At 38.8% G+C, this 14,274-nt stretch overlaps 1 protein-coding gene across 1 annotated transcript; it reads right to left on the minus strand.

Moving 5' to 3' along the window:
- Positions 1-1,899: 1,899 nt before the first annotated feature.
- Positions 1,900-2,844, minus strand: LOC118839355 (olfactory receptor 52R1-like). Its single transcript, XM_036746817.1, has one exon. The coding sequence runs from the start codon at positions 2,842-2,844 to the stop codon at positions 1,900-1,902; it is 945 nt and encodes a 314-aa protein (XP_036602712.1).
- Positions 2,845-14,274: the final 11,430 nt, after the last annotated feature.

Raw genomic sequence — 14,274 nt, forward strand, 5'->3', positions numbered from 1 at the left:
ACCTTGTTTAGTCATTTCCCAATTGATAGACACTCTCTCAGTTTACAATTCTTTGTCACCACTAAAAGAGTTGCTATAAAATTTTTGTACATATGGATGTCTTCCCTCTTTTTTGATGTATTTTGAGTGTAGACATAGTTTTTTAATTCATTGCATCAAATACTATTCAGCTTAATTATTTTTTGAGCTTTTATTTCCAATTTTTCTACCTTCTTTCATAATATATTGCTAAACACATTCAAATACACAACCCCCAAAATGCAGAGCTATTCTTCCTTTCAAGCATCAGAAGCAAAGAGAGGCAAACAATCATAGAATCACACCATTGCTCACAAGATCTGTTGCTGTATAGTGAGAACAGTTCCTATCATGTATCACAAACTATCCTATACATTAGTAAATAAATATTATAGAATTGACTATAGAATTGACACTCTGTGGTTCAGTGACTTATCCATGTAAACGTAGTAAAAATGAGAGGCAGAATTTCAGTCTTTTCAATGTAAGTCCAGTAGTATATTAATAGTGTCATATTTCCATTCACCATTATCATGTTAAAATAATTAAAAGTGACATTTAATTCAAACCCAGAGACTACTTAGATAGTAATTTCTCTATTGATGAGATTGAAAAATACTGTCATGCCAACGTCTTATCTTATCTGAAAGCTAATCAAGCATAATTTCATTTAAATGCAAACCTCTCTTAAAAATATGTAGTATTAATGTGACCAAGGTCTTCCCCACCCATTTAATAGGCCTCAGGTGGGGCTAGATTGGAAAGTTTGATTATATCTTAGTAAGTAAGGCTAAAGCCTCTGCTTACTAGGCACTAAGCTCATTTGGGTGTGAAGCCCTCAGGAAACTAAGGGGATTTGCTAAGACCAGGGCCAATGGTACATACACTGAGTTCTAGCCAATCATGAATTCAGTCAATCAGAGACCTGGGTTCTAGTCAATCAGATGCTGGCTACAACAGTATATAAAGAGAGCCCAGACCTGAGACCAACAGAATTCAGAAGCAGACATCAAGAAAACAATGAGGCAGCAGACATTGAGGGAGAGCCAGCAGCAAGAGAGACTGCAGAGCAGAGAGTGCAGAACAAGAGAGTTGCAGAGATCAAAGAGCTAAGAATCTACAGTATTGTGAAATTACAGAAATGAAAATTCAGAGAATCCAGAAGAATGCAAGAACTCTGAGAACTGGAAGGGCTTTTAAACCTGTGGAGAGGACACAGGCAAGCAGACAGTTAAGATTCATGAGTGATAGTTTACAAGAAGGCTGTAGCAGGGGGCGAAGGTTACAGGGTGACTTGGTTCCTTGCTATAATACTCTGATATACTTTCCTTGTTTCTACATTGAGGTGGGCTTACCAGTTTTGGAATATAATTACTGCTATATAGAATTGGAGTTATTCGTCCTCAGATTGGATTCTCTGGTGTCTAAATAAATGTTATGCTTCCTCTGCCTTCTACCTAGAGAGTTTTTCATACTTTGCAATTCCAAACCATTCAGGCATGTTCATGGTCATCCTCAAGGTCATGAATCTTTATTTACTGATACAAAATAGTTCAAATTCATGTCTTCATTTACAGGCTGTTTATTACAATACAAAGATGTACAAAAAACAGACAATTTTTATAATGTTTTAGAACAAAAATTAACCAAATTCCCAGGCTCAGCATAATGATCCTTGTTTTCTCTTCTGTGAGATGTGATGTTAAATATGAAGCACTATTCCCCCAGTCTCTTCCAAGGATGCTTCCTCACCTCAGGTTCAGTGATAAGGAAAGTGGTTCTGGGAAAAATTTTGGAGGAAAGCTCAGGCTTTCATTTAGGTCACTGTCATAACCTCATCTAATCCAGTTGAAAAGCATAGAGGTGGATTAGCTTTATGTCTCAGGGAACTTTGTGGCAAAAAGTAGTTACTACTCTGTCCCGAATCTGTTTGGTTTTCACCCCATAGATGATGGGATTCAGCATTGGGGGTACCAGGAGGTAGATGTTAGCAAACATTACATGGACTGCTTGAGGTACATGATGGCCAAAACGATGGGAAAGAAAGGTGAAGAGGGCAGGTATGTACAAAGCCAGGATAACACAAATATGTGAGGCACATGTGCCAAATGCCTTGAGCCTAGCATCCCCCGATGGCAGATGTAATACAGCCTGCAAAATCATGATATATGACACAGCAATGATTATGATGTCAAAGCCAACCACAGAGAAGGCCACAAAAAGCCCATAGCCACGGTTTGTTCTGGTGTCCCCACATACAAGCTTCAGTACAGCCATATGCTCACAGTATGACTGGGGGATGATTCTGTTAGGGCAAAAAGGTTTCCAAGTCACCATAAAACAGAAGGGGCTCACCCACAACACACCTCTTACCATCACTGCCACGCCTAATTTAGCCACCACTGAGGTAGATAAAATAGTTGAATGGCGTAGTGGGAAGCAGATGGCCACATAACGATCCAGAGCCATTGCCATGAGAATCCCTGACTCCACAGAAGAGAATGTATGAATGAAGAAAACCTGAGTGAGGCAGGCATGATACTCAATCTCACATGAACCAAACCAGAAGATTCCCAGCATCTTGGGAATGGTGGAAGAGGACAGAACTAAGTCAGTAAAAGCTAGCATGGCCAGGAAGAGGTACATGGGCTCATGGAGGGTGTGGTCAGTACGTATCACATGAAGGATGGTGATATTTCCCACCAAGGCCACAGCATACACGGCACAAAATGGGAAGGCAATCCAGAACTGGGCTGTTTCTAACCCTGGGATTCCAAGCAGGATGAAAAAAGAAGGGTGGAAAGAGTTGTTCCCAGATATTGACATGATGGGATCCTTTCTGCATGCCATGCTTGGCAAAGGAGCTTTCTCTCCCTGTAGGAAAAAAAATTAATCAGACTAAATAAATGAACATTATCATACTTTGAGAACATGATAAAGTTATGTGGAAACATGAACAAACAGAAGACATGCAAAGAGCATAGGAAATTCTGTGTTCTGGAGAGAAAATTCACTTATTTAAATAAAAAAATTATTTTTCCTTATAAGAAATAATGAAAAATATATGTAAAATAAAAATTAAATTCTGTCTTTTGGACCATGTACCTATGCCCAAGGCATGCATATCATTTAGTAGATACTTAGCTATTACTGAAATTTTTTGATTAATTTATTTCACCTTGAAAGTTAAAGATATAAATACAAACATAGAAAATACTATCATCAAACATCATTGTAAAGCTACACCATCCTCTTTTCTATCCCCAACCAATTCTATAATATTTTTACCAAAGGTTTTATTTTTCTTGCCTTTGATAGGAAAAAAAAAAATGTTAGTTCTGTTTATTTGGGTCCTCTGCATTATTTTCCTTAATCTTTGTTAAAAAATTAACAAAAAAACCCACAGATGAAAAATGGACACATTTGTTTTAATAGAAGTGATTAGTTGGCTGAGGTGATAATACAGAGTAGAGAAGGTAGAGGAAATGGTGGAGTATGAAAGCTGTCCCTAGACTCTGCAAGGCATGGCCTTTTTACTACCAGATTCTTGTTGACATTTTTCTGACAAATTCTTCTCATAAATTCATAATCCTCTTGTCAAATCTAACTCAAGCATTCTTTTTTTCTTTTAGAAACAGATCATGTCTTCCTGAAATGTGTTTTTGTCCCCAAGAGTCACAGAGTTTTAGAATTCCAAAGAGAATCCAATGGCCATTACTGAAAAGTCATCTCCACTACAACATATTCAAGAACTGGTTATCTACCTTCTCTCTAAATATCTCCCACACCCTCCCAAGAAGCTCATTCCACTTTTGCATTTATCAATTGCAAGGAAGTTATTTTCCCTCTGACATTAATACTAAATTCCTGTTTGAACTTCCTACTAGTTTTGCCTTATAGAGGACAATTCTAAAAGAACCCATGAATAAAAATGGTAAGGGGGTATTTGAAGATAATTTGAGAAATATCAGATACTTACTAAAATTTCTTTGGCTTTAGGGATCTGTTTCTATAACCAAAGTCATTGGTGGTTTTACCAAGTTATTTTATTATCATAGATTTAGAAGAGCCTTTATATCTAGTCCAAACTCTTAATTTTCCAGGTGAAGAAACTGAAGCCCAGAAATTTAAAGTGATTTTTCAAAGATCACATAGCAAATAGAACAGATAAGATAGAATTCCAACCTTCTCACTACAAATCCACCAACCCACGTCAATACGTCAACAGAAAAGACAAAGTTCCTCTCCTCCAGAGTACCATCAGTCCTGCCCGTTGGCTGCTTTCTTTGAATTACATGAGCATACTCTTTCTTTATTTCTGTGGTCAACAATAAGCTTAGAGTCATAGAAAGCTGCCTAAAGCACAGAGTTTCAGTGATGTCCCCAGTATCACCCAGAGAGTATGCATCAGAGATAGGAATTGGTGTAAATAAGAAAACTGGGAGTTTTCTACAATTAAATAATGCCTGGTCAAACTCTCTCCCCCAAAATCAGAGAATCAAAACTTCAAAACTGAAAGGTCTCAAGGGATGCCAGAGGTCATATACCCCAAAGCACAACCCATACTTGAGCAAGAATCCTCTTTACAACATATATGCCAAACAGTACAGAGTCATAGGTACACAAAACTGATAGAATCCTAAAAAGCTGCCCCCAGATGGCATATTCTAACTTCCTTATTGGCCCCACTGACTGAACCTCAGGAATACCCTGATTTCACCACACAATCTGGCTTTAACCACAGCATAGGCCCCCAAACACCATCATAGGCCCCACTGAACAGTAGGCCCACTGCCCTAGCTAGTCACTGCCTCCCCATACCCTCCAGCTCTATATCCTAACTTCCTCATATATGCTTCACTACCTCACCAGAACAATTATAGACCTAGTTTTGTCACTAATTGCCTCTGTAAATTCAGGAAGCTTACCCCTTCTCTGAACCCCTATTTCATTAACTGTACCACGAGGATAATGAACTAGAGGATCTTAAAGACTACCTCTCACTCTTAAATATTATATGTTATGATTAGTAAAGTATAATTCAGTACACAAATTACTGACTATTCACAATTCAGAATGAATTTGTTTGAACACGTATTTCTCACAAAATAGTGTATGTGTCCCTGTGATGGAATCCCAGCCACTGCCTCTAGCTAGCCACGGCCCCCAGATGCATTCCTCATATTTACCACAGAAACAGCAGGTGTGTCCATGCGCTCAACTACAACTACATCTCTCTAATCTTAGACAGGACCACAATCAACGAATCAGAAACAGCACCACCAGTATGTCTGAGCAGGATGTGTACCCCAAAACAGTAGCAGGGACTTTCCCTATGTGGGCACCTGAACGGTGATAATAAAAGCTGTCTTTTAGTTGAACTTATGACATGGAGAGGCTTATTACAATATCATTATCATACATACAAGCCTTCCCCCCACCACGGGTTTTTCTATATGAATGTGGGTAATTGCATGCACAGTTCCACTGAGGCGAGAAGTATACTCCTATTACTTAATCCCTTAAAAATCCCTCCTGCCTTCTTAATATTCGTACTTTTTCTTACATAATCAGTGTTATTACACTATAAAATGGCCTGTGTTGTCTTACTAAGTTGCTGGTTCCTCTTGAAACTCTGCCTGTTGGAGGCATCATTCTCGATAAATGCCTATACTTGGATTAGAGGTGTCTGACTGAATTATCTGAGATGGTCCCACAACAACACACAATAACACTGCAACAAAATTATATCCCGATTCACATTCCTATAGGTCCTCTCACTGAAGCCTTACAGAATCTGTGTGAGAAAGGCAGGAAAGCAGACCTTGGATTAACATCACCATTTGATGCAAGAGGAAACTGAGATTAAGTATCTTTTGAGGGAAATACAGGTTATTTCCTGAAAGGTTTCATCAAGAAGTAACAAAGAAACTACTAAAATACAATTCTACCTCCTCCTAGCCTCTGGTCAAAACTCTACAGGAGAATCAGTCCCAGGACTAATCAGTGAAGGTCAAATTTAACATGCTTATCTACTTAAAAGAAGCCTCTACACAAATAGCTCCTCAGGTATCATAACCATGTCATTTCAACCATGCCCTGAAAAGTATTTCTAATAATTAGTTGGTATATCGACTCCCAATCAAGATCTCCTATATATGCTGCAATTCAATCTCTCAGTTATCACTTCTCATAGCTTAGTTTTTTTTTTTCTTATGGACCCAACCTAGTTCCCATTCTTGAAGTGTACATGGTCAGTTACATCTCATATAGCCTTACCTTTTTCCCTAAGGACCACCCTCTTCAGCTATTACTTCTCAACACAAATGGTAGGAAGGGAAGAGCTCCCCTCTGACAATACTGTCAATTCAGCAGGTTTTATTTTTAACATTAACATCATTATTGCTCTAGTAGTGGTGGTATAAGTAAGAAAAGGAGGAGAATGGGGGAGTAAGAGACAACATTTATATGATGCTTTAAGATTTGCAAAGAACATTATGTATTTTACTGCATTGATTACTTGAATATTACCCCTCCTCCTTTCTTATACTAGACCTTGTCATGCCTAGGTCCCCAAATCATGCTGCTTAATTATAATTGTGGAGTGCTGCTTGGGAATGGCTCTCCTTGGGTAATACTCTAGAACCTGAAGCATCAGTTTTTGTCCTTCTACTATTCAATTTCAATCATCATTCAGAAAAGAAAGCATTTGAGACAGTTTCATTCTGAATTATGAATAGTCAGTAACTTGTATACTGAATTATACTTTACTGATCATAACTTATAACACTAGAGTGAGAGGTTGTCCTTAAGACTCTCTAGTTCACTGTCCTCATGGGACAGTTAAGGAAATATGGGTCCACTGAGGAGGTAGACTTCCTGAGGTGACAGAGGCAATTAATGATAAAACTAGGTGTATAGCCCAGAGGGAAAGGTCAGTAGATACTCATCTTAGGTGGACAGCAAATTATCTGATAAATGTTCTGTGAAAAAAATAAATTTCTGTGTCCTGACATTGTGTTGGGCCAGAAGGTAATTGATAGGGCAAAATAATATCAGAAAAAACCAGAGGCCAGAGAATGTGCTTTTTTTAAGTTTCCATCTTGTGGAGTGCGGAACAGTGATGTTAACAATAGCTGATATTCATGTAATGTTTCAATATTTATAAAGCATTTTATAAATATGTATCTGTATATATTTTATTGCGATAGATGGATATTTGCAGTCTAGCTTGGTTCTCACACTAGTGGTGAATTAGATACTACAGATTTCATTATTCTCAGTTTTCAGATGAAAAACTGAAATTCAGAGAGGTACTTAACTTAATGATGGTCACCCAGCCAGTATTTGTCAGAAGCTGGATTTAAACCCATACTTTCCTGACTCCAAGGCTTAAACCTTCCATTCATTGTTCAGCACAGCCTCTTATTGTTCTTAGTTAATTAATTATTATGTATAGTTTTGGATATGATATTTTGAAAGAGGAATTATTAAACTTGACTGTGTCAGGAAAAGAGAGTAGCAAGTAAGAGATGGCTTTTAGAAATCATGTTATAAAGTAAATAGTTACGTAACTTATTGACATATGGTCTGGAAAAAGGAAGATTGAGGGGTAGATTTGAAATTTGTCTTCAGATATCCTAAGGATTGATATGTGTGCATGTGGGAGAATGCTTACACTGTGTGCTTCTAGGGAGAAGACTTACAAGTAATGAATAAATAAATAAACTACAGTGTTTCAGGGAATGGCCTAAGAGTAAAGAAGAACCTACAGATGATAGGTGTCCAAAGTGGCACAGATTGCTTCAGGAGTTATTGAGCTCAATAGCACATAAATATCATAATCATAAATACATCAGAGAGTGAATGACCAGCTATCAGGCATATCACAGGAAATTTCTATACTGGATGAGTAATTTAATAAATCGTTACTATATTTTTTCCACCATCCAGAGTCTATGGTTCTATTATTAAAGAAACACTTTCCTTATTCAGAAGTCACACCCTAATACCTCAATTCGGTAGAATGTAGTCAGAAAACAGGAAAAAAAATATCTCTGTGAGGTAAACAAATGTCATAAAAATACTACCCCAAAGCATTTGAGTTTTACTTACAGAAGATCTTCAGGCCCTCACTCAAAACCAGTTTGCACTATTTTATACAAAATCTAGTAAACTTATTTATTTGGCTTTCAAATGAATAGTAGATTGGAAACAGGAAACGAGAAAGCAGTAGGTACGTAGAATAATGAAAGAGTCAAGTCTGGCAACCGTGACAAGTGACAAATAACAATGACAGTAAAACTAAAAAGAAAAATAATTTTAAAAATTTGACTCAAAAATTCAGAAAGGTTGGGATCTAGAGGTGATTGACTATAGGAGAAAATAGGCCGAGAAGATTCTGTATTATATAGCAACTGTGATTCATTCCTAAAAGACAGCTTCAATTTTTGAAGAGTATCCTCCGTGTAAAAATCCAAGAAACTCTGTCTTTTTAGTACCAGAAAAAGTTTGACTTAGAATGAACCTTGATATTATCTAATCACAGTTCGCTTTGTCCCCATGTTTCAGAGAAATTACGTAGTTTGCCAAGGTCATATATGCAGGTTTTTCTAAAATGAGAGAAAGTATGATATACTGCTAACTTGAGTTGTCAGGTACTCTTGGTTTCTGTGATATCTGTGGGAGCTCAGAGGCCAGGAAACTCAGGCTAATGAGGAGATCTGCTCACTTTGTGTCCAGCAACCTGGAGTCTGAAGACAAAGAAGTTACTGCTCAGTTTGAACAACGATGATGTTTCACCACTGCCTGCTCCATCAATTCTTGGAATATGGGGAACCACTGAGAGGTCATTTTGTTGATTCTCAGCCTAAAGTCAAAACTGCCTCTTTCCCTAGCTCAGCTAAATGAGGATCTCTAATGTCCTTACTTACATGCAGTGCAGTGGAAGAGAAACTGTTGGGTTTAGAGGCTGTGGAACCCAGGCTTTCAATATTCATTCCACCACTTAAAAACTGAGTGACTTTGGGCAGGTCACTTGCAATGTCTTGTATATAGTAGGGACCTAATACCTGCTTAAATGGTTGACTGCGATTTACCTTATCTAGAAAATACGGATGATCACATTTAAACCACCTATCTCATGGGGCTGTTGGAAGGAATGTGGTTTGACAGTTTTACAGTGTTCTGGACCTAGTTAGGGTGAAGAGATTGGGAACAATGAGAAGAGGAAAGAAGATGAGTTATTTATCCTTAAGTAAATCCTATGGGGGAAAAAAGTGAACATGAGTGATTTAGTAAATATTTAGTAAATGTGTAACTGGCTGTGGCTGATTCACTGATAATTAAACCAGAACCCATTCATCTGTTTAGATTTTTTCAAAGACTTTCCCCCTTTTCTAGTAGCAAGCACAGGAATGTGGGGCAAAAATCTCTGTTGCCTCAGCCTGCAGCCTGCTTTCATGGATAGGGCTGCCCCTGCTGTCCTCATGGAGCTGGGCCCTCACACTTACCAGGTCTCTGCATGAGCAAGAAGCAGTGTTGTCCTCACACCACCCCAGAGCACGAAAGAGGTAAAAGTTGCTCCCAATGCTGGAGACTTTATCCTGAGGCAAGAGCGAGAACCTGCTTCTTCTTCCCTATGGCCCTCAGAGAGAAAACCTCTGGGGAGAACTTTAGGCTTCAGATCATTAGATAGAAGTGAGGAAATCCACGTGTTTTCCAAGCTGAAATTCAATGGACAATTCCTTTATACATTTTCTGTTTCTTGGGTCTTGTATTGTAGGGAAAGGTCACTGTGGATGTAATGACCAAAGTGATGAGGCCAAGTGGTGTTGGTTCCTAAGTGACAAATGAATGGAAAGGCCTAGGGCTATACGTAGAAATGACATGTAAATGAAGAGAGGCAGGAAGCACCAGTTCTGTGGGGGCCTGGAACTAAGACAGACCTACTCCTTGGAAAGCTGAAGGAACTCAGCTCCAGAAAGATGTTTATCTTAAATGAAAAAAAGTCCTGAGACTATAAATAAATGTATTCTCTCTGTCTCTAACTTTGTCTCTCTCTTTCTCTGTCTCTCTGTCTCTCTCTCTAGGAGTCAGGAAAAATCAACCTGGACAGGGAGACAGTAGAGAGGAATCAAGCAAGATAAGACAAGAAACTTAAAAATCTGAGAGAGAATGCTTTGTTTTGAAATAATATGGAGCTCCAGGGAGTGGACCTAAGCCTCTAGCCTTGAAGATTTCCTCAACTAAATAGTTTAAGTTTCTCCTATTGCTGTGCTGCTTCCCGGGCAGATGAGCTCAATATAAACTTTCTTATGCTAGAAACTGGTTTTTCCCAGTTATTTTGCCACCCAAATAGAATATAATCCCCTTTGGGGGCAGACACTGTCTGCATAGTAGGTATTTAATAAATAGATGCTTTTTTATATTGATTGATTATGTCTTCCATTGAACTGTCTTGAAAGTGTGCTTGCTTCCTACTAGGAGAAGCAGAAGTATAAAAGTAGTGAAATAGTTGAACCCAGCACACGGCCCTTATGATCCAGATGGCACATATCTCAATATTATGATATTTTACCTGGAAGATGAATCAGAAATCATCCAGGCAAATTCACACTCCAAAAGAATCCTTTCTGCAAACTCAGCATACTTGTGCATTCTTTGCTTGAAAGCTTCTAAAGAGGGAGAACACACTCCCCACTGAGGTAGCCTACTCCATTTTAAAATAACTCATTTTAGTGCCATTTTATAATATCCTAACTTTGAATCCCTGCAACTTGAATCTATTCTTTTCAAATCCTCTTGTGTTGCACCACTTCTCAGCAGAATTTTCATCTTCTAAGTAGAAGAAGGAAGCAATGTTTCAGGATTTCATGAAAGGAGAAGGGTTAATCAGAATTACAGAAAGGGTTTGAAGTTTTTCATTTAGCCATGTAAGCTTTTGCCTCTTTTTACTGATCACTTCTTAGATTAATTTACATTATGTTATCTCAATTGCATCCTCACTGTTTCATGCCAGTCTTACATCAAAACTTAATATCATTCCTTGCAGTTTCCTCCAGGTTTCTCTAGTTTATGTTCTCTGAGGCAAAACAGAAAAGTCAAAGCCCTATTCCACATCAAAGTCCTTCAAATACTGAAGACAGCTATTATGATCCCCCAAATCTTTCCCAGGGTAAACAGCCTAAGGTCCTTTAACCAATCCTCATATAGCATAAAGTCAAAGGTTTTTATTACCTTCATGCTTTTTTTCCAGTGTTTAGTAAAGTCCCTGCCATGTAACAAGCAATGTGTTTAATGACTTCATTCTGGATGCTTCCTAGCTTATCAGTGTTCTCTTTACATTTTCGTACCAAGAGCAGAGTCTAATATTCTCCATGTGATCAGACCATGTGGTCATTTCTGTAGCTAAAATGCTCATACAAGTTTTCTAAATATTATATACATATCATAAAAATCTTATGGAAAAACTAGGTGGAGTTTACACCAGGAATGCAGGACTTCTTTAATATCAGGAAAACTCTAAGCTTACATTGACCATATGAACAACCAAAAAAAGACATGAAAAAACATATGATTATTTGAATAAATGCAGAAAAGTTTTTTTTGACAAAATTACAGCACACATTACTCTTTAAGACAATAGAAAGCACAGGAATGAATGGAGCTCTCTGTAAAATTATGAGTAATATTGATGAGGCTGACTTCTGCCCAGCAATAATGAGAGTCTTGCCTAAATCTAAATCTGATCAGTAGCAGGGTGTGCTACCTGTTAACAAGACACATCTACTTCCATTTTCGTGTGGTTAACTGCCCACAAAGGAGCATACTCCTTTCTTGTGCCCAAGATTTGTGTATAAAACCAAGTCCCTGTCCTTCTCCAAGCTGCTAGTACCTCTAAGAAGTATCCCACTGCTTTAGCATCAATAAAGCTCTCTTGACAAGGAGAATATCTACCTCTTGAATTCCTTCCAGATGCCCAGTTCCTGAACTTCATCATTCTCTTCATTTTGGTGTCAAAACCTGTGACCCATCGGAGGGAGGTTTAGATCTTCTCCTAGTCAACAGGTAGCGCTCTCTCTCTCCCGCTGTCTCTCCTTCTCTCTCTGTCTCTCTTTCTGTGTCTCTGTCTCCTGTCTTTCTGTCTCTCTCTCTCTCTCTCTCTCTCTCTCTCTCTCTCTCTCTCTCTCTCTCTCTCTCTCTCCGCTTCTGTTTTCTTTGTCTGTGTCCTGCAGCTGGATTCTTCTGGGTGCCTATATTTCCCAGGGCAGCATTTTACATCTCTCTACCTTCCAGGCAGACAGATGAGGCAATTTTTGGCTTCTTGAGGGGAATGGCTTTCATTTAGCCTTCTTCTCTTGTTCTCTCCCTCTTTAAGATGTTTAAGAGGGGGTGAGTAGCCATGGGATCTTGCACATGGGAAAGGATATTTCTAGTCCAAAGAATTCTCCCTTCGGTTACCTCTTAAGGCATTGGGAAAATTTGGGGATGGGGTACCTTGAGAGAGAGAATCTCATCTTTTCTATAATACAGCCTGGCCACAATTTAACCCAGAGGACTAGAAAAAAAGTGCCTGTGAGTGGCTCCCTTAATTACAATACTATTCTATAGTTAGATCTTTTTATTGGGTGGAACCTAAATGGATAGAAGTCCCATATATCTAAGCCTTTATGGCTCTTTGCCAAGACCAAGACTTCCATGATATTTGCAAAATTATCCTCCTGTGCCCTCAATTCAGTCACAAATTTGCCAATTTTTACAAGACATCAAACTCTGGAGTTGACTTTTTTGAATCTAAATCTTCACCCTCTACTCTTAAATATATTGTCCTTCATATTCTGAAACTTTATACCAGTTAGCTCCACCCTTACGCAGATGCCAAAGGGGCTTCTATGAGTGCCTTAACTTCCCTTATACCCCTTCCAGACTACCTGATGTTGAATTCCTCAAATACCAGAGAAGGGACTCCCTTTTTAGCACCGCCAGCCCCAAGTCCCCCTCAGTCTGTTCTGATGCTCCCTCTGAGAGAAGTCCCTGATCCCAGAGGGGGGAATATCTGACATCATGTTCCTTTTTCAATATTTAACCTTGCCCAAATTAAAGAGAAATTAGGCAGCTACTCTGGTAACCCCACAAAATTTATAGAAGGATCTTGCTTTGTTTCCTTTCATTTTGACCTAAACTGGAGTAACATCAACCTTATTATTTCTACCTCATATTCTATTGAAGAAAAGAGATGATTTGGGGCTATGCCCACAATTGTGGTGATGATCTAGCCAGGTCTGTGACTAGCTCCCACTATTCAACAAAGGGCAAGCTCATAGACCTCGAAAGAGCCTTGCAATTAGGGAAAAACAAAAGGATAAACATCTTTACAGACTCCAAATATGTCTTCCATCCTTTATATTCCCATGGCGCCATTTGGAAGGAGCAGGGATTCTTGAACACAAAAAACTCTGTTTGATCAAAATTCTGTACTTTCTCCAGGTAACACATTCTCCTAAGGAGGTGGCAGTCATGTATTGTAAAGGCTAAAAGAAGGAGGAATCCTAACAGGCTGCGGGAAACTGACAGGCAAGCAAGGTTGCTAAAGTCACTGCTCAGGCATCAGCCTTGATGACACCCCTAATACCTCAGGTTACCCCCATGTCAATTCCTCAATATACCACTGAGGAACCACAACAATATAAGGCTAATGGATTTGCACTCTGCCCTTCTGGTTGGTACCATTCACCCTCTGGTCAATTAGCAATCCCAGGACACACAATGTAGAAACTCCTTTTTGGACTCCACCAAGCTACACATCTTGGAAAGAATTCACTTTACAATCTAGTGAACCCCCTTTTTACTGGACCTAAAATGCTAGAAAACATTAGGTAGGTTTGCAAGGCTTGCTGTATATGTGCCCAAGTCAACCCTGAAGGAGTAATAAGATCCCCATCTCTCCTTACCCATGTCCAACATCAAGGGACCTTCTCTGGAGAGAACTGAGAACTAGATTTTATGCACATGACACCCTACAAGGGCTTTAAGCTTCTCTTAGTGCTAATAGACACCTTTACAAACTGGGTAGAAGCCTTCCCTTACTGCACTGCAAAATCCATGGAAGTGACTAAGGTATTGTTGAATGAGATTTTTCCCAGATTTGGGCTTCTTGCAAACTGATAATGGATCCGCATTCACTTCCCAGATGTTAGAAATACGCTTGACGCTGAAATTCAGGTATCAAGGGCAATTTATTATTATTGAGCAATC

This window comes from Trichosurus vulpecula, chromosome 2 (assembly GCF_011100635.1).
Source record: "Trichosurus vulpecula isolate mTriVul1 chromosome 2, mTriVul1.pri, whole genome shotgun sequence".
Taxonomy (NCBI): domain Eukaryota; kingdom Metazoa; phylum Chordata; class Mammalia; order Diprotodontia; family Phalangeridae; genus Trichosurus; species Trichosurus vulpecula.